We start from the raw sequence: 22893 nt of genomic DNA, 5'->3' as shown, positions 1-22893 counted from the left end.
CCCTCAGCTCAAAGCCTGATTCCTAATGACGGGCTTTTACCTGAAACATTGCCTGCTCCTCAGATGCTGCCTGACCTGCTGTGCTTTTCTAGCACCACACTCTCAACTCTAATCTCCACCACCTGCAGTCCTCACTTTCGCATCTCTGTAAAATGCCCTACTCCCTTTATAGAATCTTCCAAACCTTATAATCTCTACCACCAGGAGAACAAGGGCACCACATACCTGCAAGTTCTCCTCCAAGTCACCCACCATCCTGTCTCAAAAGCATGTTCCTTCAGTATTGCTGGGTCAAAATCTTGGAAATGCATCCTTAACAGCCTTGTGGGTGTCCCTACACCCCAGAGACTACAGCAATTCATGAAGCTAACTTCACCACCACCTCCACCATCTCAGGGCTGAAAGACATGGATAATACCTTTTGGCTTTGCTGGTAGTATGCATATCTCCTGAATTGATTTAAACTGGTGACACTGTTACTCCACATTAGGAATGAGACATGTCCTTTTCCATTTTGGGAATGTTTTTGATAGTAAGTTATCCCTTGATTTAATTACTGAATACTGTATTTGCAAAGAATATTCTAAGAATTACACTAATAATAATTAGATAACAAATTTTATTCATATTATTGAGTTTCCCACTTTTCCCTCACATGCAACCTATTTGTTAATTACTATAACTAAATGCATACAGCTCCAAGAGTTCTGCTCCCTAATAATTACCAATTTCCAACATTTCTCAAAATGATATATAAATTCAATTTCTATACAGTTATGCAGGTAGTATAGTTCAATGTGATTAGTCAGTAACTCCAAGTCTATATGATGTGACTTTCTCTCTGTAACTGCTTTTTATTTGACCCCAAATCCATCAGACTAATGTTTATGTACAGCAACTCCATCAAATATTGAGCCTGAAGCAGGCCTGGCTGGCTCCAGAGGCAGGTCCTGTGACTGCTTTCCTGCTCACTTGTCCCTAGAAAAAAATGACATGCGATTAGGAACTTAAGATATAGGAGCGGAAGTAAGGCCATTCGGCCCATCGAGTCCACTCCGCCATTCAATCATGGCTGATGGGCATTTCAACTCCACTTACCCACATTCTCCCGTAGCCCTTAATTCCTTGTGACATCAAGAATTTATCAATTTCTGCCTTGAAGACATTTAGCGTCCCGGCCTCCACTACACTCTGCAGCAATAAATTCCACAGGCCCACCACTCTCTGGCTGAAGAAATGTCTCCGCATTTCTATTCTGAATTTACCCCCTCTAATTCTAAGGCTGTCTCTACGGGTCTTAGTCTCCTCGCCTAACGGAAACAATTTCCTAGCGTCCACCCTCTCCAAGCCATGAACTTCCCATGTTTTTAGAATCAACTTAGACATATGGACATAAGACAGTGGTTACACTGTCTTGTTGGGTTTATACTGGTAGCTAGGAGATAGTGAGGACTGCTGATGCTCGAGAGTCAGAGTGTGGCGCTGGAAAAGGCACAAGGCAGGCAGCATCTGAGGAGCAAGAGAATAGATGTTTTGGTCCTGATGAAGGGTTATGCCCAAAACTTCAACTCTGGTCAGACACTGCCTGACCTGCTTTGCCCTTTCTGGTGCCACTCTTTATCGACGTATATTGGTAGCTGAAGATTGAGAAGCAAAAGTGATGACTGTGACTCGTGGAAATCTGCCCACTAACAACAGCTCTGTACAACGGCTGCACAGATTAGGTTTCAAAACATTTAATATTTAAACATTTTTATGAATATCTGCTCTCTCAAAACACATTACAAAAATAGAGTTGAGTTCAGAATGTACCAAGAATTCACTTTTAAAAGCAACTCAGTTTCACAAAAGCATTGCTGCTAAATCGAAGTGGGATGTCTTTATTCCCTGGATTAAGCAGAGGCTTTTTTTAATGGAATGGAGCTTGAAGATGATATTCTTTGTGTTCAATCCATCAGGCTCAATGGTTCTTTTATAGTGAATTATCATGCAATGCTTAAAAATGTATTTCTTCAAAGATTAATGTATTTAAAGAAGTGCAACTCAATGAAAATTTACACAGAAACTCTTATGGGACAGATCTTTTGCTGTCAGCACTGACTGAACCATATCCAGAGGCCCACATTTGAGGTGTGCATGGCCACAATCTTATACTATTATGACTTTTGTGGAAGTCATTATATGTATGATTCTGTGAGCCAGGGCCAGAAACATGGTAGATTGCAACATGATTCTGATGGAATATTATATCAGGGTTTCCATTTAAAAGCCTCTCCAAATGTAATTTCACCTGATAGTGATATGATCCATGAGGCAGGTATGGTTTCTGAAAGCTAAGGGGACCTTCCAGGTAAATTGTTTCATGAATCTTGGGGAAAGCCTGCTGTGGATTGTGAACCTTTCAAAAGGTAGATTTAAACAGTTTTACTAACTTCATATGTCATAGCCTAATAGTGTACGATAATTTAAATATGATTTTAAAGCAGTAATTCAGTATAAGAGTCTGTCCTTAAAAGGTAAATGACCATTAAATTGTGCATGTATTCCCATGCATGAGAGTACTTTAACTAATGGATACAGTGTCTATCTGCTTCAACTATATAGAAATCTGATTTAAGGCAGGTGACTATGCTTTGAATTTAGCATTGATAATAAATTTAAAAATCAGATAACACTTTGAGAAAAGGACTCCTTTGACTTGAACTGCATTGGGCTTTTTAAATAAAGGAACAGGCAACTGATCAAGCAACTTTAATGATGCCTTTATATTGAGCTCTGTAAGGTTTATTTAGCTATGAAATATCATGCCATTCCAATTGCAGTGTTGCGTTCCAAGCAACATTAATGGATTTAGCTCAATGGAATTTGGATATACTTTGTGGGGAGGACTGTACCTTGTTTTGCCTTATAGTTTTATGAGCAGTTAAAATAATTAGATGTTTAGAAGAGGGTTACGAATATTTGTTTATTTATTTTGACAGAATAATCATCACTTGACGGGAAAGGACTTATTTTGTGAAAAAGGTTTTTTTTTCCCAGTGATTTCATTTAGCTCCTAAATTCTGTAGATTCTGGTTGAAAGGGTATATGGGGGCATGGGGAATGAATGGGCAACATTGTGAGGGCATGGAAGATGCTCAGATTACATGAAAGGGGCATGGGAGTAAGGAAGCAAATAGGGGACATGGAGAATTTTGGGTGGATGAGGGGTATGAGGATTAGGGGGCCTAAGAACCATGTAGAGGAATAGGTCAACGACCCCATGGAGGTAGGCCTTTTACATTGCTGTCTTCACCTGCCTCCATCTCTAATCTGCTTTTGGAGGTGGCTGTCTTGTCTTCAGCCCGCTTGGAAGACTGCAATTCCATGTGAATGGAAGACTTTCAGAACTTGGGAATGCAACATTGAGCAATGGTCTCACCACACTTCCTGAGTCAAAGCAGGAAGTTTTCTTGGTATCAAATGCAATCCACATATAACGTATAATTCATTTGACAATTAACAGTAGAAATGTCACAAATATGGAACTGAAAAATCAGAAAGATGAGAGACTCTCAGACTCAATCTTTCATTGTTGTGTTGTTTCTTCTTACTAACTGAGAACGGCAGACCTTTTGAGGTGATCCTTCATTTGCCATTTTAACCTTTACTTAAAAAGTGTTGAAAATAGTACAAAAGCCGATGCTACTGTTTAGCAAGGCTAGAATCAACCTTTGTATATACAGCTGCTTGGCACAATTTATCAGAAATATTGTGGATGATGTAGATCCATGTTTGTCTAATATTTGAGCATGCTCATCCATATTTTATGGCAAACAGACTCCATTTTTGCTGGAGTTTGGGTTTTATTGCACAGTGTGAGCACTGAATTTTGAGAGATATAATTATTCATAAACAGCAGGGAATATCTGTAGAACAGTCAAGCTATCAATCTATTTAAATAGACTACCTTTTAAAAATTGAAAAACAGCTTACATATATCTGTGAGCTGAAAAAAACTGCACTTTCAGTTCTAATAATTGTGTATTGATACAATCTTAAATGCTATATTGTAGTATTTCTGTAGCTTAACTGCTTTATTTAATCTGTACTTAACCTCAATATGGATCCTGATATTTTCCCATGGTATGTGAGGTGGCATATGGTTGTAAGGGCAAAGAATGAAGGTACAAGACAACGTGAATGTTTTGGCATGAGCTGACACAGTCGGTAAAGGAGGCCATAGGCTCCACCTTGCCACATCAACCCACAATACCTCCGCCGTCAATACAATCAAGGTAGTCAACAAATCACTGTTTCCAAATGTCCATTACTCACAAAAAGATTAAGGGCAGGTAAATCGTATTTTGTAATCTTCACAGAGCTTAAACTTTTGTTCTTTATTCACGCAAGTAAACCCAGTCAATGTGCTGCACCTATTGAGGCAAAACCAAAGAGGATGATGATGTAATTGGTAAAACATAAAATTGCAGTATGAAAATACTGTAGTACGAATAGTTTAATTACTCAGGAATAACATCCCCAGTGCTTGAGGCTGACTGGTTTGACACTGTCTGTACTTCACAGGCAATTGGGCTATCGCAGATCTGACCAGGATTTTCCTTCCGAAGGTTCTCCAGATCCTCAAAATCACCATTTCCTACTGGGTCATCACGATCAAACCATTGAGTTTTCTTACTGCCTGGTTAAAGGAACAATCAAATGGAAATTGTTAGCAACATGCCGAAAGACAGAAGCAGTGTTTTTATTTTTACTAGGTGCAGGGAATCTTCCTGGGAGACATCTAACTGCACAAAATCAATACACTGTCATTTACCATTGGCCAGAAATGGAACTGAATGCACAGACAAATACCATGGCTGCAACAGCAGAATGAGGCTTGGAATTCTGAAGCAAGTAATTTACTTCCTAACTCCCCAAAGCCTGCCCACCATAAGATACAAGTGAGAAGTTTGATAAGTCCCACTTGACTGGATGAATATAGTTCCAACAACGATCAAGAAACTTGATATTATCCAGGACAAAGCAGCACTATATCCACCAACCTCAGTAATTCACTTCCTTCACCTGATGCACAGGATCATGGAGTCATCATCATCATCTACAGCACAGGATAAGGCTTTTCATCTTATTGTGACGAGGCTGGTCAGAAACAACCACTAAATTATTCTAATCCCATTTTTTCAGATTTATCAAGTAGACTACACCAAAAACATTGCACCCATCTACACACCTGGTCACTTCTTGAAATAATTTAATCAAGTTGCTCAGACATGAATTTCACTTAATAAAACCATGCTGACTGTCCTTAATTAATCCATGCCACTCCAAATGCAAGTTAATCCTGTCCCTCAGAATTGCACACAATAGATTAGCACAACCAAGATTGGATTGAGTGGCCTGTAGTTTGTTGGTTTATCACTTGCTCCCTTCTGGAATAATGGTACCACATTGGCTGTTCTCCAGGCTTCTGGCACCTCTCCTGTGGTTAGAGAGGAATTGAACAAGTGCCTCTGCTATTTCCTCCTTTGTCTCACTCAACAACCTGCTTTACATTTCACTTGGCTCCAGATATCTATCCACTTTTAAGCATGTCAGGTCACTTGGAACCTCCTCTCAGTATGTGCTAATTTCTTTAATTGTATCATAGGTCTTTCTCCTGATTTCTACATCCATATTGTCTCTCTCACTTGTGCACACTGACCCAATGTATTCATTTAAAACCCTTCGTAAAATCTCTAGCTCAATGCACAAATAGGTTCGGCTCTCCCATTATCCTTAACATAACTGCAAAACAATTTCTGATTTTCTTTTATTTTAGCTGCTAGTACCCTTTCATGTTCCCTTTCAGCTCTCCTAATCTCCCTTTAAGTTTGCTCTTGCATTTGATACTCCATTAAGTCTTCTAATGTTTTGAGCTCTTGGTACTTGTCATAAGCCTCCCCTTTTCTCTGAATCTAATGCTGTATATCCATTGGTATCTTGGGTTCACAGAATTTATTTCTTTATTGGACCACGTTGGCTGGAAACTCTGCATACTTTCTTCTTGAATGCATTCCACTATTCTGAGAAAGATTTATCTGAAAATACTTACTCCCAGTTCACTTTGGCCAAATCATTTCTGATCTTATTAAAATCAGCCTTCTTCCAATTGACAACTTTGGTATCAGGCCCATCCTTGTCCATATAATCCCCAGTGTGGAAACAGGCCTTTCAGCCCAACAACTCCACACCAACCCTCTGTAGAGTATCCAACCCAGACCCATCCCCCTAACCTATTCTTATAATCCTGCATTCCCTATGGCTAATGTACCTGATCTACACATCCCTGAACACTATGAGCAATTTAGCATGGCCAACCCATCTAACCTGCACATCTTTGGACTGTGGTAGGAAACTGGAGCACCCAGAGGAAACCCACACAGACATGGGGAGAACATGCAAACTCCACACACACCATTGCCCGAGGCTGGAATCAAACATAGGTCCCTGGCACTGTGAGGCAGCAGTGCTAACCACTGAGTCACTGTGCCATTCATAACAATCTTGAATCTAACAGAGTTGTGATCACTGTCTGCAAGATGTTCCCTCACTAATAGTTCAACAACTTGCCCAACTTCTGTTCTTGTTTCAATCTTCCCATAACAGCCACTCTCAGTTTGAAAGTCGCAGTGCGTACCTACCAAAGTTAATTATCTTCCTGATGAACATCTAAACAGGTTCATAAAATAATTCTACATGCATTTCATGATGATCTAATATGCTCCCTTTTTTAAGGGCTCCACATGTGCGTTACCTTGAATCTGTACAACATTTTCAAACTGTTATGAACACTAATGAGACCAGATTTATGTCGTGGACTGATTAATGACCAGTAATGTTATTGTTTAAAGTTATTGTTTAATGTAAACCAGTATTGTTTACATTTGCAATCCTAGCTACTTGGTAAGAGAAGAAAACCATAAGATACCATAGTTTTGTACAAACAGCAATAAGATATAATGTTAGAACTGTAAAATAATCTACAACATAGACATAACTTACACTCCAACATCTCGAATTAACATGAGGAATACATAGGTACTAGACAAACAGTAGTCAAATAGCGAATAGATAGATCCAATGGGTTCCTCAGCAATTCCAGATATGGTGATACTGCGGATCATAAACTCTCAAAACATCGGCTTCGTAACAAAAGGTTTCAATTCTTCACTTTACAAGATTTAACTTCAGAACATCCTCAGAAACTGCTCCATTACAGTGAACGATTGCTTGAATCCCAAGAATTTGATTTCTTTTCCTGAGACTGTGTTCTACTGGATTCCTGAGATTGCACTCCAGCTCCTACTATCAGCTCCATTCCAGCTCTTTCGGAGACAGATAGTTTCACTAGGCTGACACTATCCCAGTGCTTTTTTGAGATTCAGTTGCACCAAGCAAATAAAAGGAGAGTAGGGACAAAATCAATTGACTAATAGAAACTGAGAGTTATGGTCAATGGATACATTTTCATGCTGGAGGAAGGTCTGGAGGGAGGTTATCCAATATCCAGTACTAGGACTCTTGCTTCTTCTGATGTTTATTAATGATCTTGATTTTGCAAACTTGGAACCACTGTGAAGAAGACAATGTAGAACTTCAAAAGTATACTGATAGGTTAGTGGAGAGGGTGAATATGTGCCATTCAATGCAGAAAACAGAATTTGGTAGCAAAGATATGGATAGACAAGTAAAAGATAGGGGTTACAAGTCTAAAGGAGTGTAGGAGCAGAGGAATCTGGGTATTGTATACATGCACGGATCATTGAAGGTGGCAGCAGAACAAATGAGGAGAACATATTAATATCCTGGATGAATATATTTCTTTTCAAGTCTTATCTTAGCCTCTACCTTTTAAAATTTATGTAAATCTATGCCCCCTGGCTATTGGTCACCCTTACAAATGGAAAAAGTATCTTCCTATTTATGCTTCTCAATCTTACACACCTCTGTCAGGTTTCCTCTCAATCTTCACTTCTCCAAGAAAATCCCCACCTCTTTAATCTTTCCAGCCCAGGCAACATCCTGGTAAATCTCCTCCACATCCTCTCTAGTGCAATGCCATCAGCATAACCTGTTTACTTTTGTATTCTATGCTTTGGCTAATAAAGGCAAGTATCCCACATACTTTCTTAACTACCTTATCAACCTTCAGAGATCCATGAATATGTACACCAAGGTTCCTCTAATCTTCAATTTTATGGACTGTTGCTTCTGTTTAGACCTGATTCGGGCCACGATAATCTGTTTCTCAAAAACAGGAAATGAGCGCACCATGTGATCTCCTGACACAGACTAAAAACTAAAGCCACGTAACAGCTGCTAGGGTTAAGGCACCCAGGGAATCATCATAATGAAGATTAGTTTTTAAGCCCCGAAGGCACATAATTGGCAATTGTACTCAAAGTTGATCTCAGTGTACCGCAGTACAACATCTCATTGTCTCCAGTGAAGAAATTACTAGCACCAGTAAAGAAATAAAACTGCGCAGTTCTCCGATTTTACTTATTCTTTCATGGGTCAGAGGCGTCACTGGCAAGGCCAACATTTGTTGACCATCTATCCAATCCCTTACTTGCAATTCCTCTGCCTCTGCCGCATCTGCTCCCAGGAGGAGCAATTCCACTCCAGAACATCCCAGATGGCCTCCTACTTCAACGACCGCAATTTCCCCTCCCATGTGGTTGATGATGCCCTCCAGCGCATCGCCTCCACTTCCCGCACCTCCGCCCTTGAACCCCACCCTCCAACTGCAACAAGGATAGAACCACTTTCCTCACCTTCCATCCCACCAATCAGGTCCAAACATTGCATCACCCAGTGCCATTTCCGCCACCTACAGTCAGACCCCACCACATAGATAATATTTCCCACCCACTCCTATCAGCATTCTGCAGAGACCATTACGTCCACGACTCCCTCGTTAGGTCCCATCCCGGCACCTTTCCTTGACAGCGCAAGAGGTATAAAACCCGCACCCAAGCTCCCCCCTCACCTCCATCCAAGGCCCCGAAGGATCCTTCCATATCTGGCAGAGATTTTACTGCACATCCAAACACCTCATCTACTGTGTCCGTTGCTCTCGATGTGGTCTCCTCTACATCGGGGAGGCAGGGATGCCAACTTGCGGAATCTTTCAGAGAACATCTCCGGGACACATGCACTAAACAACTCCATCGCCCTGTGGCTGATCATTTCAAGTGCCCTCCCACTCTGTCAAGGACATGCAAGTCCTGGGCCTCCTCCATCACCAAGTCCTCGCCATCTGACGACTGGAGGAAGAACACCCCATCTCCAACCACATGGGATCCATGTTGATTACAAGTTTCCGCAACTCTCCTCCCTCACTTTAACCCAGATCCAACCCTCCAGCTCAGTACCATCCTCTTGAACTGTCCTTCCTGTCCATCTTCCTTCCCACCTATCCACACCATCCTCTGCTCCAATGAATCAGAATCACCCCCCACCTTCATCTACCTATCACATTCCCAGCTACCTTCCCCCAGCCCCACCCTATCCCTTCCATTTATCTTTCAGCCCCTTGGCACGCGCCCCCCCCCCCCCCTTCTCCCCACATTCCTGATGATGAGTTTATGCTTGATACGTTAACTCTCCTGATCCTCAGATGCTACCTGACCAGCTGTGCTTTTCCAGTACACACTTTTGACTCTGATCTCCAGCATCTGCAGTCCTCACTTTCTCCTCCTCCTTGAATTTAATAGCTTGCTTATCCATTCCAGAGGACATCTAAGACTCAACCACATTATCTTGATTCTGAAGTCATTATTGGCCAGCCTGGGTAAGAATGGCAGGTTTCTTCTCCTCAAGGACACTAGTTTTTAACGTGGCTACCTTGTTCAGTACAATTTTCACAATGTGAGATCAAGGGCACTGAGGCTAGTTTTCTATAGCTGCCACATACTTGCTTCTTTCAAACAGAGGGAAAGAATTTCAGCCCTTTAATTTTCTGATACATAGACAACATTCAATACTGCATCATGATGAGCAAAGTGGAAGGGTAGATTCCACAAATGAAACGTTCAAAACTTACAAAAAGAGCGAGGACAGGTAAATCGTATTCTGTAATCTTGACAGCTCTGGTCTTTTTGCTCAGCATTTACACAGGCAAACCCAGTTGAAAGGCTGCACCTGTTTAACGCACAATAGAAGCATGTGTTAATCTAATAATTAAAACAATTCACACTCTTTGAAACAATCCCAATTTCCTAGGAACAGGAAGTAGGTCACTCAGCCAGTTCCGCATTTACTTAGAATTCAAAGTTTGAGAGAAGATTTGTAGCTTGGGTGCTCGTTATTGTGGTTCTGTTCGCCGAGCTGGGAATTTGTGTTGCAGACGTTTCGTCCCCTGTCTAGGTGACATCCTCAGTGCTTGGGAGCCTCCTGTGAAGCGCTTCTGTGATGTTTCCTCCGGCATTTATAGTGGTTTGTCTCTGCCGCTTCCGGTTGTCAGTTCCAGCTGTCCGCTGCAGTGGTCGGTATATTGGGTCCAGGTCGATGTGCTTATTGATTGAATCTGTGGATGAGTGCCATGCCTCTAGGAATTCCCTGGCTGTTCTCTGTTTGTGACAACACTACTATTATAGGACAAGCCAAACAGAGAACAGCCAGGGAATTCCTAGAGGCATGGCACTCATCCACAGATTTAATCAATAAGCACATCGACCTGGACCCAATATACCGGCCACTGCAACGGACAGCTGGAACTGACAACCGGAAGCAGCAGGGACAGGCCACTATAAATGCCAGAGGAAACATCACAGAAGCGCTTCACAGGAGGCTCCCAAGCACTGAGGATGTCACCTAGACAGGGGACGAAACGTCTGCAACACAAATTCCCAGCGAACAGAACTGCATTTACTTAGAATATTGCTGATTTGTATCTAACTATATTTCCTGCCTTAGTTTCACAATTGGTAATATCCTTCCCCAAAAGGAATTCATCAATCTTATGTCTGAAATATTTAATTGATCTGTCCTCACCAGCTTTTCAGGAAGTGAGAACTCCAGATTTATGCAACATTTTGCTCTGAAGAGGTGCTTCCTGACATTACCCCCTGAACTGCCTAGCTCTGATTTTAATTTTCAGTTCAACCCTCCAATGCAGAACGAGGCCATTCGGCCCATCGATTTCGCACCAACACTCTGAAGAGCCTCTCACCCAGAACCAAACCTCCACCCAATCCCTAACCCCCCCCTACCAATTAACCATGGCTAATACACCTAACCTGAACATCTTTGGACTGTGGGAAGATACCAGAGTACCTGAAGGAAACCCATGCAGATACGGGGAGAATGTGCAAACTCTACACAGACCGTCAGCAAGGGTGGAATTGAACCCAGATCCATGGTGCTGTGAGGCAACAGAGCTAATCACTGAGCCACCATGCTACCCAAATGTTATACCCTCCATTCTGGACTCCAGAAGAAACAGTTTCAACTGAACTACCTAAATATATCTTTTAGTCCTCTTACCCTGTTAAATCGCTCTTAAATCCTTGTGTTGTTTTCTGCATACACGCTTACTCATTGAGTACACAACATGGAAACAGACTCTTCGGTCCTACCAGTTCATGCTAACCAAAATCCCGAACTAAACTAGTCCCACCTGCCTGCATTTAGACCATATCCCTCCAAACATTTAGACCATAAGACACACGAGGAGAGATTACTCTGCCATTCATTCATGGCTACTAGGTTTTTCAAACCTCATTTTCCCACTTTTTGCCCATAACTTTGATTCCCTCTGCAATCAAGAACCTATCTCAGTTTTAAATATACTCAGTGACCTGGCTTCCACAGCCTTCTGTGGTAATGAATTGCACAAATTCACTATTCTGGCTAAAGACGTTTCTCCTTATCTCCATTCTAAACAGTCTTCCCTTTCCTCTAAGGCTGTGCCCCTGTGTCCTTGTCTCTCTTGCCAATGGAAACATCTTCCCAATGTCCAGGTTGTTCAGTATTCTATGAGTTTCAATCAGATCCTCCCCCATTGTTCTAAACTCCATTATGTATTGTCACAAAGTCCTCGAATGTTCCTTATATGCTAAGCCTTTCATTCCTGGGATTATTCTCGTGAACCTCCTCTTGCCCCACTCCAGGAAAGATGTAATGGCCCTGAGGTATGGAGCCCAAAATTGCTCACAATACTCTAACTGTGGTCTTACTAGAGCCTTATAAAACCTTAGAAGTACATCCCAGTTTTTATATTCTAGTCCTCTCAAGACGAATGGCAACATTGTATTTGCCTTCCTAACTACCAACACAACCTCACATTTTCTCACCTTGTATTTCATCTGCCAATTCTTCACCCTCCCTCCTCAATACTACCTGCCCCTTCACCTATTTTTGTATTATCTGAAATCTTAGCCAGAATGCCCTCAGTTCCTTCATCCAGATCCTTAATGTATAAAGTAAGAAGTTGTGGTCCTAACACTGACCCCTGTGGAACACTGCTAGTCACCTTAATCCCCTCTCTCCGATTTCTGCCAAACAGCCAATCTTCTATTCATGCTTGTACCTTGCCTCTAATACCATGGGCCCTTATCTTACTCAGCTGTCTCCTGCATGGTACCTTATCAAATGCCTTCTGGAGGTCCAGTCAGAAAACATCCACTGGGCTCGCCTTGGTCTAAGCTGTTTGTTACCTCCTCAAAGAATTCTAACAGACTTATCAGGCGTGACCTCCCCTTGATGAAACCATGCTGATTTTGCCCTCTTTTACCATTGATTTCCTAGTCTTCATAAATCTTATCCTTTACAATGGACTCCAAAATCTTATCAGCAAATAAGTTCAGGCTAATCAGCCTATAATTTCCCACCTTTTGCTTTGCTCCCTTCATAAACAGAGGGGCTACATTAGTGATTTGCCAGTACTCTGGGAGACTCCAGTGATACCTGAAAGGTCACTAGTAAACCATCCACTATCGCTTCAGTATCTCCTTCAGAACTCTAGGGTGCAGCCCATCTGGTCCAGGTTATTTATCCACTTTCAGACCTTTCAGTTTTTCTAGCACCTTCTCCTTGGTGATGGCAACTGTATTCATCTCTGATTCCCCCAACTCTCTTGAATGTTTGGGATATCACTAGTGCCTTCCACTATGAAGACTAATGCAAACTACTTATTCAGTTCCTCAGCCATTTCTTTGTTCACCATTACTATTTCTCCAGCATCATTTTCCAGTGGTCCAGTGTCCACTTTTGCTCTTTATATACCTAAAGAAATTCTTGTAATCTTTCCTAATATTACCGGCCAGCTTACCCTCATATTTAATCTTCTCCCTCCTTATTTCTTTATTGTCCTCTGTTGGTCTTTACAGGCTTCTCAATCCTCTGGTTTCCTCCTGTCCTTTGCCACATTGTGCACTTTCTCTTTTGCTTGTAGGCTGTCCCTGCCTTCCCTGGTCAGCCATGGTTCTCTGGTCAGCCATGGTTGCCTGGTCAGCCATGGTTCCCTGGTCAGCCATGGTTCCCTGGTCAGCCATGGTTGCCTGGTCAGCCATGGTTCCCTGGTCAGCCATGGTTGCCTCATCCTCCCTTCACTATGTTTCTTGATTCTTGGATGATTTTTTGCTGCGTCTCTCGAATTATTCCCAGAAACTCCTGCTATTGCTATTCCACTGTTTTTTCTGCTAGGCTCCTCTCCCATTCAATTCTGGTCTGCTCATCCCTCTGCAGCTGCCTTTATTCAACTTTAATACCATTACATCTGAATCCACCTTCTCCCTCTCAAATTACAGAGTAAATTCTGTCATATTATGATCACTGCCTCCTAGGGTTCCTTCACCTTGAGCATCCTTATCAAGTCTGCCTCATTGCATAACACTACATCCAAAATTGCCTGTTCTCTAGTGGGCTCCACCACAAACTGCTCCAAACAGCCATCTCATGGACACTCCACAATTTCCTTTACTTGCAATCAACTACCAACCTGGATCTCCCAGTCCATTTTTTACTAACAAGGCAACCCTACCTCCTCTGCCCACCTGCCTGTCTTTTCAATAGGATATAAATCCTTGGATATTTAGCTTCTAGTCCTGATCCCTTTGCAGCCACATCTCCATCATGCATACCACGTCACAACTGCCAATTTCGAGCTGCGCCATAAGCTCATTTACCTTATTTCGTATACTGCACGCATTCAGATACAACATCTTCAGTCCTGTATTGACCGTTCCTCTTCTCATTGTTATTCATTCATCCAGTGTTTTTTAAAGTTAGATTCCTAACCCTTTCCAAACACCCTGTCATATTTTGTACACTAGAGACTTTAATAACCTCTCCTGAGTTCTCCTTTCTTTTTATTTTTATCATTTCTCAATGCAGTTGAATCTCCCCCACAGATGTTAACCTGCAGCTTTGCTTCCGATTGGTCATTATATTTATTCATGTACTTATCTAAATGTCTTTCAAACATTCTAACTGCACCACATCCAACACATCCTCTGGTAGTTCATTCCTCACACGAACCACTCTTAAAAAGAAACTGATCTGCATTTCTTTTTTAAATCTTTCTCCTCTCACCTTAAAAATATGCCCCCTAGTCTTGAAATCCCCCACCCGAGGGAAAAGGCACTGGCCATTCATCTTATCTATGGCCCACATTATTTTATAAATCTCTACAAGGTTATCCCTCAACTTCCTACACTACAGTGAAAAAAGTCCTAGCCTATTCAGCCTCTCCTGGTAACTCAAGCCCTCCATTCTTGGCAATATCCTGGTAACTCTCTTCTGAACATTCTCCAGCCTAATAATATCTTTCCCATAATGGGGCGACCAGAACTGGTTCCAGTGCTTGAGGAGCACTTCATCAATGTCCAGTACAATCTCAAAATGATGTCCCAATTCTATACTCATAGATCTGAGCAATGAAGCAAAATATACTCCTTGTAACATATATACATAAGCAATCCTCTAGATCAGTGATTCTCAACCTTTTTTATGGCCATGGTCCCCCTATGAGCTCTTCTCAGGTTCCATTGGCCCCCTCCACTTTCAAACATGGAGTAGATGGACAGAAAATCATTCTAGTTTTCAGTATGTGGCCCCCTTCAAATGTGCCAGGGCCCCTGAGGGGGCCATATATCTCCATTGAGAATGACTGCTCTCAATCATCAGTACCATTCTAGTGATTGTGAACCTGTGGTTCTTCCACAGATAACATATCCTTACTGAGTTGTGAGGCTCAGAACTGAATGCAATAGTGCAGTCTCGCCAGAGCTATATGGATCTAAAGTATACTTCCATCCCTTTTACTTTAGTCCCTTCAAAATTATGTTAAGAATTTTTGAAGTCATTTGTGCAACTAGAATTTAATATTGTCTATACATGGACATGAAAACCTTTCTGTTTCTGTCTTGTTCTCATGACTTAAAATATATTGTGATCAACCATTTCTGTTAATGCCCAAAGTGAGGTCACTGTTTAAAAATAACATGTTGCTATTTAAGATAGAGATGAGGAGGAATTGTTTCTCACAGAGGGTTGAGCTCTTTGGAACTTTCTTTCTCAAAAGGTATTGGAAGCATTGTCTTTGAAAATTCTTACTGTAAAATTAAATAGATTCTTAATAAGAAAGGAGGTGGAATATGAAGTAATCAGATCAATCATGATCTTCTTGACTGGTGGAGCAGGCTCGAGGGGTCAAGTGGCCTACTCCTCCTAATTTGAATGTTTGTACAAGCTCACATATTCCATTTTGAAGTTCAGCTACCATAACCTTTCCACTAATTTAGTATGTTGTGTCGTTTTGCAAGTTTCTGCCCTTACCTACACTTTGTATTGTGCCTGCTAACCTGGTGTTGAACAAAATGATTTCTATTGCTTTAAATAAGTCACTGATAAATAAATTGAAATACTAAGTCCCAGTGTGGGACACCAGTAGTCATATCGTAACAACTGGAATATATATCCATTACCCCTACTGACTGTCTAATACCTTCTAACCAATTCCCTACTAGTGTAAAAAGGTTGCCTCCAACCTCATGTATTTTTATTTTTGCTAACAGTCGATTGCATGGAACCTGATCAAATGTCTTCCGGATGTCCATATAAGATGGCAGGTATCATTATTTACTCAGAAACAATGTCTCCAGTACGTGAGGCAGGAACACCTTCTGTTGTCTCTACTTCGCAGGCAGTCGGATTACTGCAGATTTTACCAGCATTTTCTTTTCGAAGATTCACAAGATCTTCATAATCCCCATTTCCGGAAGGGTCATCTCGATCAAACCACTGGGTTTTGCAGCTGCCTGGTTTAAAGGAAGACAAAGACTGTGCTGTCAGCAACACTTCAACACTTTCAGTTTTAGGATAGAAACTCAAAAACGGTAAAACCTGACTGTTTAAAAAATGTTAAATAAAATAGTAATAAATTTCGACAAGAAAGCAATCCAGTATTTTTTCACTTCCTCCTTCAAAGAGATCACAAATTGAGAATTCCACAGGAAAACAAGGTGCTGTTTTTTCAAATTTATTTCAGCAAAATATTGCAGATGCTAAAAATCTGAAACAAGTACAGAGGATGCTGAAGAAACTTAGCAAGTGGGGCAACATCTATGGAGAAAGAAACAAAGTTAATGAGTCTAGTTCTGAAGAAGTCAGTTTTGAAGATGAATCATACCACAGATTCTCTCTCCACAGATGCTGCCAGGCCTGCTGAGTTTCTCCAGCATTCTCGGTATTTGGCTCGAGAAAGAATGCTGCATTCAGCAAAAATAACACAGCAAGGGATATTGCTATAAACAAGAGTTCCAATTTGATCAGCAGTTCTTAATAGGCAACCATGCTCTCTTGATAGAAGCAAGGATTAGATTGAGAGATACTGAGATTGAAGTAATAGGGCTATGGACACAAGGCATTGTACAGTCAGTAGTGGGTTTTTGGTTGTACAGTCATGGGGGTTGACAATGCTTCTTAGGGTTGTTAACATTTGTAGGAGCCTCACTGTTACATTTCACACCCCTACCCATCCAGATTATAGTACAACTTGCAGAACATTTGGCATGATTATCCCCAGTGACAAATTTTGACTGTTACTTATCAAGTAAATGGATAATACAGCTGCAGCACTGCATCTAGAAATACTACTAATGAATTGGAATATAGTACACAAAACACCATTTAAAATGTTAATTACTTACAAAAGGATTCAGGACAGATAAATCGTACTCTGTAATCTTCACAGCTGCCATTTCTTTGCTCTGCGTTGATACAGGTAAATCCAGTTGAAATGCTACACCTGTTGAATGTAAATGGAATGACTGGTTAGTGCAGTTTTCAAAACTATTCGTATTTGAGAAATAGGCCTGAGTGTTCCAGGTCCCCAAAACTAGAACAGAATTGGAGGGAAGATCCAAAAATGGTGCAGGCACTCATATTCCAGGTAATTACAGACCACTGAGCCTGACGTCAGTGGTGGGAAAGTTGCTAGAGAAGGTACTGAGGGATAAGATCTATTTATATTTAGAAAAGAATGGGCTTATAAGTGATAGACAACATGGTTAGTTGTGGGACAGATCGTGCCTTACCATTTAATAGAGTTATTTGAGGAAGTGACCAAGTTGATAGATGAAGGAAGAGCTGTTAATGTCCGAGACACGGACTTTAGTAAAGTGTTTGATAAGGCTTCCCATGGTACACTAATAGAGAAAGTGAAGTCACATGGTGTGCAGGGTGTTCTAGCTAGGTGGATAAAGAACTGGTTGAGTAACAGGAGACAGAGAGTAGTAGTTGAAGGGAGTTTCTTGAAATAGAGAAAGGTGACCAGTGGTGTTCCACAGGGGTCAGTGCTGGGGCTACTGTTGTTTGTGATATACATAAATGATCTAGAAGACGGCACTATCGGTATGATCAGCAAGTTTGTTGGAGAATATAGATAGACTGGAGAGTTGGGCAGAGAAGTGGCAGATGGCGTTCATTCCAGGCAAATGTGAGGTGATGAATTTTGGGAGTTCTAATTCTAGACCGAATTATACAGTAAACGGAAGAGCCTTGGGAAAAGTTGATGAGCAGAGAGATCTGGGAGTTCAGGTCTATTGTACCATGAAGGTTGCTGCACAAATGGATAGAGTGGTCAAGAAGGGATATGGCATGCTTAGCTTCATCGGATGGGCTATTGAGTATAAGAGCTGGCAGGTCATGTTAAAATTGTCCACGACAATGGTTTGGCCGCACTTAGAATACTGTGTACAGTTCTGGTCACCATATTACCAAAAGGATGTGGACGCTTTGGAGAGGGTGCAGAGAAGGTTTACAAGGATGTTGCCTGGTATGAAAGGTGCTAGCTATGAAGAGAGGTTGAGTAGGTTAGGTTTGTTTTCATTAGGAAAAAGGAGATTGAGGGGGACCTAATTGAGGTTTATAAAATCATGAACGGTATAGACAGGGTAGATAGAGATAAGGTTTTTCCCAGGGTGAAGGATTCAATAACAAGAGGTCACACTTTCGAGGTGAGAGGTAAAAAGTTTAAAGGGGATACATGCGGCAAGTACTTTTCACAGTGGGTGGTGAGTATCTGGAACGTGTTGTAATAGAGATGGTAGAGGCAGGCATGGTAGATTCATTTAAGATGCGTCTGGACAGATGCATGAATTAGTGGGGAGCAGAGGGATACTGATGCTTAGGAAGTGGGCGACAGGTTTAGACAGTAGATTTGGATCGGCTCGGGTTTGGAGGGCCGAAGGGCCTGTTCCTGAGCTGTAAATTTTTTATGCTCTTTGTATCAATTTCAAGATGCCATTCCTGTCACTGGCTGCTGTTAAGAATGAGATGGAGAAAAACTGGGGTATGGAATTCTCTCTCTACCAAACTGAGGCTATTTAAAAACTCATTAGCAACTTGTTATTTTTTACTGCTCACATTTGTTTTAAGGCAGGGCACACCAGTTCCTGGCAAAAAGATCATCTGAAGGTAGAAGGACCACACAAGGTTGGATAGTACAACCATGTAAGAGGGTCAGTTAGACAGAAGGAAACTTAGCATTTGGTAAGGTGTGCTATGATACTGCTTAGGCACAGGGTAATTGGGTTATCAGTGCCTGGACATTGATTGGCACAATTAAAATCTTAACATCACTGGTTACAAGAGAAGTAATTCATGTGTCACTGGACATCGGAGTGCATCTGGGAAAATTAACAAACAGTGAATTTCACAACTAATCTTGGAGGAACCGGTTTGGGCGAAGTTCACAACACAGAATCAGATAAGTTAATTGTTGTTTTAAGTCTGTCCAAGAGAAAGGCTGTATTAGTGAGTACAGTGGGTTCTTTCTTGATTATATGTTTTTGGAGATAAGTCTCTTGATTAAACTTAAAATATAAGCCACAGCTATTAATTTAACCTGGTGCGCTATTTTACAGAGGAATAAGACGGTGTTCTTTTCTGGGTCTGTAGATTGTGATGGAGCAAAAATGGCCTTTGCAGTGATATGTACTTCTTGTCAGATGTGGGAGTTTAAAGAGAGTTTAAGGGTTACTGTGGATTATATCTGCCATAAATGCTGTTGGATGCGAATCTTATCAGATCGAGTGGATCGGTTGGAGAGACAGATAGAAGCGATGAGGAATTTGCAACAGCAACAGTATGTGATGGATGGCAGTTATAGGAAGGGGGGAAAGTCTCAGATACAGTCACAAAGATGGGTTAACTCCAGGAAGGGTGAGAGAGGTAGACACCTTGGGCAGGAGTCTTTTGTGGATATACCCATTTCAAACAGGTATGGTGTTTTGGAAAATGTAGGGGGTGATGGATTCTCAGGGGAACGTAGCACGAACAGCCAAGTTTCTGGTACTAATGCAATGAGGGGTACGTCGGCTTCCAAGAGATCAATCGTGTTAGGGGATTCTGTAGTCCGAAGTACAGACAGACGTTTCTGTGTGTTGTTTCCCTGGTGCCAGGATCAAGGATGTCTCAGAGAGGGTGCAGAATGTTCTCATGGGGGAGAGGGGCCAGCAGGAGGTCATTGTCCACATTGGAACCAACGATATAGGAAGGGAAAAGGTTGAGATTCTGAAGGGAGATTACAGAGAGTTGGGCAGAAATTTAAACAGGAGGTCCTCAAGGGTAGTAATATCTGGATTACTCCCAGCGCTACGAGCTAGTGAGGGCAGGAATAGGAGGATAGAGCAGATGAATGCATGGCTGAGGAGCTGGTGTATGGGGGAAGGATTCACATTTTTGGATCATTGGAATCTCTTTTGGGGTAGAAGTGACTTGTACAAGGAGGACGGATTGCACCTAAATTGGAAGGGGACTAAAATACTGTCAGGGAGATTTGCTAGATCTGCTTGGGAGGATTTAAAGTAGTAAGGTGGGCGGGGGGGGGGGAGGGGGGGGGGGGACCCAGGGAGATAGTGATCAATCTCACACTGGTACAGTTGAGAACAGAAGTGAGTCAAGCAGTCAGGGCAGGCAGGGACAAGGTAGGACTAATAAATTAAACTGCATTTATTTCAATGCAAGGGGCCTAACAGTGAAGGCAGATAAACTCAGGGCATGGTTAGGAACATTGGACTGGGATATCATAGCAATTACAGAAACATGGCTCAGGGATGGGCAGGACTGGCAGCTTAATGTTCCAGGATACAAATCTACAGGAAGAATAGAAAGGGAGGCAAGAGAGGAAGGGGAGTGGTATTTTTGATAAGGAATAGCATTACAGCTGTGCTAAGGGAGGATATTCCTGGAAATACATCCAGAGAAGTTATTTGGGTGGTACTGAGAAATAAGAAAGGGATGATCACCTTATTGGGATTGTATTATAGACCCCCTAATAGTCAGAGGGAAATTTAGAAACAAACTTGTAAGGAGATCTCAGCTATCTGTAAGAATAATAGAGTAGTTATGGTAGGGGATTTTAATTTTCCAAACATCGATTGGGACTGCCATAGTGTTAAAGGTTCAGATGGAGAGGAATTTCTTAAATGTGTACAAGAAAATTTTCTGATTCAGTATGTGGATGTACCTACTAGAGAAGGTGCAAAATTTGAATTACTCTTTGGAAATAAGGCAGGGCACCGAGGTGTCAGTGGGGAAGCACTTTAGGACCAGCGACTATAATGCTACTCGTTTTAAAACAGTGATGGAAAAGGATAGACCAGATCTAAAAGTTGAAGTTCTAAATTGGAGAAAGGCCAATTTTGACAGTATTAGGCAAGAACTTTCGAAAGCTGATTGGAGGCAGATATTCGCAGGAAAAGGGGCAGCTGACAAATGGGAAGCCTTCAGAAATAAGCTAACAAGAATCCAGAAAAAGTATATTCCTGTCAGGGTGAAAGGAAAGGCTGGTAGGTATGGGGAACGCTGGATGACTAAAGAAATTGAGGGTTTGGTTAAGAAACAGAAGGAAGCATATGTCAGGTATAGACAGGATAGATCAGTGAATCCTTAGAAGAGTATAAAGGAAGTAGGAGTATACTTAAGAGGGAAATCAGGAGGGCGAAACGGGGACATGAGATAGCTTTGGCAAATAGAATTAAGGAGAATCCAAAGGGTTTTTACAAATATATTAAGGACAAAAGGGTAACTAGGGAGAGAATAGGGCCCCTCAAAGATCAGCAAGGTGGCCTTTGTGTGGAGCCACAGAAAATGGGGGAGATACTAAATGAATGTTTTGCATCAGTATTTATTGTGGAAAAGGACATGGAAGATATCGACTGTAGGGAAATACGTGGTGACATCTTGCAAAATGTCCAGATTACAGAGGAGGAAGTGCTGGATGTCTGGAAACGGCTAAAGGTGGATAAATCCCCAGGATCTGATCAGGTGTACCAGAGAACTCTGTGGGAAGCTACAGAGGTGATTGCTGGGCCTCTTGCTGAAATATTTGCATCATCGATAGTCACAGGTGAGGTGTCGGAAGACTGGAGGTTGGCTAACGTGGTGCCACTGTTTAAGAAGGGCGGTAAAGACAGGGAACTATAGGCCGGTGAGCCTGACCTCTGTGGTGGGCAAGTTGTTGGAGGGAATCCTGAGGGATAGGATTTACATGTATTTAGAAAGCCAAGGACTGATTAGGGATAGTCAACATGGCTTTGTGCGTGGGAAATCATGTCTCACAAACTTGATTGAGTTTTTTGAAGAAGTAATAAAGATGATTGATGAGGGCAGAGCAGTAGATGTAATCTATATGGACTTCAGTAAGGCGTTCAACAAGGTTCCCCATGGGAGACTGATGAGCAAGGTTAGATCTCATGGAAGACAGGGAGAACTAGTCATTTGGATACAGAACTGACTCAAAGGTAGAAGACAGAGGGTGGTGGTGGAGGGTTGTTTTTCAGACTGGAGGCCTGTGACCAATGGAGTGCCACAAGGATCGGTGCTGGGTCCTCTACTTTTTGTCATTTACATAAATGATTTGGAGGCGAACATAAAAGGTATAGTTAGTATGTTTGCAGATGACACCAAATTGGGAGATGTAGTGGACAGCGAAGAGGGTTACCTCAGATTACAACAGGATCTGGACCAGATGGGCCAATGGGCTGAGAAGTGGCAAATGGAGTTTAATTCAGATAAGTGCGAGGTGCTGCATTTTGGGAAAGCAAATCTTAGCTGGACTTATACACTTAATGGTAAGGTCCTAGGGAGTGTTGCTGAACAAAGAGACCTTGGAGTGCAGGTTCATAGCTCCTTGAAAGTGGAGTCGCAGGTAGATAGGATAGTGAAGAAGGTGCTTGATATGCTTTCCTTTATTGGTCAGAGTATTGAGTAGAGGAGTTGGGAGGTCATGTTGCGGCTGTACAGGACATTGGTTAGGCCACTGTTGTAATATTGCGTGCATTTCTGGTCTCCTTCCTATCGGAAAGATGTTGTGAAACTTGAAAGGGTTCAGAAAAGATT

The 22893-nt window shown here is 41.8% G+C and overlaps 1 protein-coding gene across 1 annotated transcript in view; it reads right to left on the bottom strand.

The window, feature by feature from the left end:
• Window positions 1-608: 608 nt before the first annotated feature.
• Window positions 609-22893, bottom strand: part of LOC122540084 (mucin5.7) — an 86578-nt gene continuing 64293 nt past the window's right edge. Inside the window, exons 20-25 of the mRNA XM_087980180.1 lie at window positions 17199-17296; window positions 16133-16307; window positions 10091-10188; window positions 4507-4681; window positions 4318-4415; window positions 609-978 (exon numbers count right to left, since the gene is read on the bottom strand). Coding sequence (XP_087836306.1) covers window positions 4325-4415; window positions 4507-4681; window positions 10091-10188; window positions 16133-16307; window positions 17199-17296 — 637 coding nt within the window. The 3' untranslated portion in view covers window positions 609-978; window positions 4318-4324. The remainder of the gene's footprint in view (window positions 979-4317; window positions 4416-4506; window positions 4682-10090; window positions 10189-16132; window positions 16308-17198; window positions 17297-22893) is intronic.

This window comes from Chiloscyllium plagiosum, unplaced genomic scaffold, assembly GCF_037043375.1.
Source record: "Chiloscyllium plagiosum isolate Xiang-an unplaced genomic scaffold, Cpla_swu_hap1 HiC_scaffold_37, whole genome shotgun sequence".
Lineage (NCBI taxonomy): Eukaryota > Metazoa > Chordata > Chondrichthyes > Orectolobiformes > Hemiscylliidae > Chiloscyllium > Chiloscyllium plagiosum.
Note: the sequence above shows the minus strand (reverse complement) of the source record. Positions and strands in the feature narration are given on the sequence as shown.